The sequence below is a fragment of the Nannospalax galili genome, unplaced genomic scaffold (genome assembly GCF_000622305.1).
Source record: "Nannospalax galili isolate Female #2095 unplaced genomic scaffold, S.galili_v1.0 scaffold1915, whole genome shotgun sequence".
In the NCBI taxonomy this organism is placed as follows: Eukaryota; Metazoa; Chordata; class Mammalia; order Rodentia; family Spalacidae; genus Nannospalax; species Nannospalax galili.
Genome location: NW_008336258.1, coordinates 2,307 through 5,770, shown reverse-complemented (window position 1 = coordinate 5,770; position 3,464 = coordinate 2,307). Strand labels below are relative to the sequence as shown.

Here is a 3,464-nt window from a genome sequence, read left to right as displayed (position 1 = left end):
TCCCAGCACCTCATAAAACCAAGCATGGTAGCACACACCTGTAATCCTAGCACTCGGGAGGTGGAGGCAGGAAGATCAGAAATTCAGTTATCTTCAGCTATAGAGCGAGTGGGAGACAAGCCTGGACTACAAAAGACCCTATCTCAAAAATAACCAGCAACAACAAAACAGCGCCCCACCCCCAAAACAGCCAATGCAGGCTGTTAAGAGGAGCAGTGGGTCGCTTTCCCAACGACATTCCAAGGAAGCCCAAGGTTCCTAATAAGTCATGTGTGTAAAAGGTAACCATTTCACAATATTTCACAGGTTGAGTAAATAACTCTTTATCACACTGCCTGGAATTGCACCCTGTTGCAATACTGCATCAACATTATCACATTCTCCAAAATCTGTATAAAATATTATCTGGACCCACAAAGGAAAATCAGTTAATCTTTAAATATTTTCATTACCAAGTTGACAGTATAAAATGCCGAAACGTAATGCATATATACAAAATACTGTTGTTTAAGAAAATAATGAGACCCAGTTTTAGAATAAAATAAGTTTATACAAAAAGAGGTTATTGCATTCAAATCCATATTTAAAAAAAAAATTTAGAGAGAAAGAACATTGAAATGTGTCTGTTTAGAAGAACAGCTCTCGGCGTTCGTGCTTTCATAGGACCAATGGCTCTGTAGGCGGGACAGAGTCATCTGAGAGAGAATGGCCTTGAAGCTCAAGAGTCATCGATGGGATGGGTACTTGGAGGCCCAGTCCATCCTGCCTTGCACGGGCTGGGCAGCTGGAGGCCGTGGAATCAGCCCAGGAGTGCTTCTAGGCTGGGTGTGGAGAAAAGGCCGCCCAGGATGAGGTCTCACAGCCTTCAGGGAAGAGTAACCTGCAATGGAAGAGAAACACTAAATGGACTGGCAGGAGACCCAAGCAAGCAAGGAGCAGTTGCATGCAGTGAGTGCAGTGACAAGAAAGTCTGAAAACACGACGCGGGCAAGAGCATCTGCAGCCCGTCTCTCCTTCCTCAGTTAAGGAGAAACCCCGCAACTAGACTCGTCTGACCAAAACTACTCGTGTTCTCCTTGACCTTCTTCTCTTACTGACAATCTGTCAGAATCCTGTTGGCTCTACATCCCATATACACTCACCATCTGGTGAAGTTTTTACCAGCTGCTACATCCCTGGTCCAGGCCACAGGGTGGGTCTCGCTTCTAACATTGTTTGCATTCTAATGAAAGCAAGCAGCCCCAGGGAGTCTACGGAAATGGCGTTCAGATCCCTTTGCTCCTCTTCAGTGGCTCCAAAGATGTTCAGCAACAACATGCTCCAGTGACCTGCTGCAGAGTCAACCCCGCCCCCGCCCCCTGCAACCTCAGCCTGTCCTCATCCATGATCTCCTCTCAAGACTCTCCCTGTCTCTCTCTTGCCCTACCCACACAACATTCTCGCAGGTGCCTTCCTTACCACTTCCTGAATTTGTCAGGCCTGACCCGCCCCAAAGCCTGTGCACTCAGGAATCCTAGACACTCGCACTAGGTGCTTGCCCCTCAGCGCCTTCAGATCTTTAGTCATTGACTCCTTTGGGGTGAACCTTTTTGGGCTTCAATCCCCATTCCCCAAGACGTCACTTCCTGCCTATTTATATTTTCCTTAGCATTTGTAAGCATCAGATTTAGTCTATATTTATACATATTCAACTCACTTTAAAAAACTTTTTTAAATTATTTTTATCTTATGTGTATGAGTGTTTTGCCTGCACATATGTAAGTGCACACCACCTGAGCGCAATGACCCAAAGAGGCCAGAAGAGGGTGTCAGATCCCTCTGGAACTGGAGTTACAGATAGTTGTTAGCTGCCACATGAGTGCTGGGAATCAGACCCACAGCAAGTGTTCTTAAACACCAAGCCAACCTCCAGCCCTCAATTCAATTCTTGTCTACAGACTGCACATTCACTGAGGCCAAGTTATGCCTATCTCACTCTGTCTACACCATTCCTGACACAAAGCAACTGTTCGGTGACTTTTGGATTGACTCATACTTTGTAGTAGGACTTACCAGGGGAAGGGTCTGGAATAGGTGCCAGGTGCACCCTCTGCATAGCAGAACCAATTTCTTTTTTCAAAAAGGAAGGGATATAGCTTCCAGTCAGTCTGCTAGAACTCGTAGAGCCAGACCCAACTGATAGGCAAAAGCGAAAGCCTATTACTACAAAGATATATTCTACGACATCAATACACAATAATAAGTTTCTACTTTTAGGAGGAAAATGAATCACAGTGAGAACAGTGACTTCTGAGTAGAGCACTGCATGTACCACTGCTAGGGGCAGGATGGGCAGAGAAAGCAGTTCACACACACAGCAGCTAAGCAGATGGATGCCAAACCAGAGAAGGTGCATGGCTGTTCCCCTGTCCTTTGCTAAAAAGAGGGTTAGCCTGTTCTAAAACTTTTCCTACCCCAGGCTATAGAAGAGCCTTTCACATCAAATGCTGAAGGATAACTGAACATGACTTACTTAACTGATTCTCTTTATGATTCAAAACACGTAGCTGTTAAAAATAGACAATAAATATTCTTATTGATAATCAGAAAAACTCAACTAACCATTCATAAAAATGTCGTTAAAATTTTGTACTTATTTTAGCTGAGCATGGTGGTACATGCCTTTAATCCCAGTACTAGAGAGGCAGAAGCAAGCAGATCTCTGTGAGTTCAAGGCCAGCCTGGTCTTCATAGTGAGTTTCAAGCCGGCTAGGGCTATAGGGAGATCCTGTCTCAAAGAGACCAAAAAAAAAGTAACACAATACTCAAGGATGAAAAAGGGCACATTAAAGGAACACCATTATTTCATGAGATTACCCAAAATTGGGTTGATTCAAGCAATGAAAAAAAAAAAGTATATCGTACAACATGAAAATCTCAGCCTACAGGCTGTAGAGAACTGGCTCAGTGGTTAAGAGCACTGGCAGCTCTTGCAGAAGATGCAGGTTTGATTCCCAACACCCACATGGTACCTAACAACTGTCTGGAACTCCAGTTACAGGGGATTTGACACCCTCTTCTGACCTCTGAGAGCACTGAATGACATGGGTGCACTCACATACATCCAGGTAATACAGTCATACATATAAAATAAAAATAATAAAAAAAATATTTTTTAAAAAAGAAAATTTCTGCCTAAATGATGATGTTAAGGGAAGCGAGGAAGTAAAAGCTTCTGTTCTGTAGAGGAATCAGTGACCAGTTAGTGCCCATTAAAGATAAAATTACAAAACTCCCAGTTTTCTAGTAATTCATTCTGATAAGGATTCTAACGGATGCTGAAACCCCAAGGGAGTCTCTGGGTATCACCCATGGGTTACTTAATCATGACGAAGGGAAAATGTATCTTTACAATGGAAACGTCAGGGTGCATACCATCTCTCTAACCCTTACACTTAGTTCCGTATGGGGGACATTTGGCTGTG

At 43.7% G+C, this 3,464-nt stretch overlaps 1 protein-coding gene across 1 annotated transcript; it reads right to left on the bottom strand.

Moving 5' to 3' along the window:
• Positions 1–592: 592 nt before the first annotated feature.
• On the bottom strand, positions 593–2,700 carry LOC115070002 (serine/threonine-protein kinase ICK-like). Its single transcript, XM_029562465.1, has 2 exons — positions 2,053–2,700; positions 593–880 (listed from the first exon to the last, which is right to left on the bottom strand). Exons 1-2 carry the CDS (start codon positions 2,393–2,395, stop codon positions 726–728), a joined length of 498 nt encoding a protein of 165 aa, XP_029418325.1. The 5' UTR covers positions 2,396–2,700; the 3' UTR covers positions 593–725.
• Positions 2,701–3,464: the final 764 nt, after the last annotated feature.

What these genes read in the sequence shown, in the direction of transcription:
- LOC115070002 (XM_029562465.1), bottom strand. Translation starts at nt 2,395, where the DNA reads ATGCACCTTCTCTGGTTTGGCATCCATCTGCTTAGCTGCTGTGTGTGT. An exon ending in TATTCCAGACCCTTCCCCTG is followed by an intron (nt 881 to 2,052) that starts GTAAGTCCTACT and finishes CTTCCATTGCAG; the next exon opens with GTTACTCTTCCCTGAAGGCT.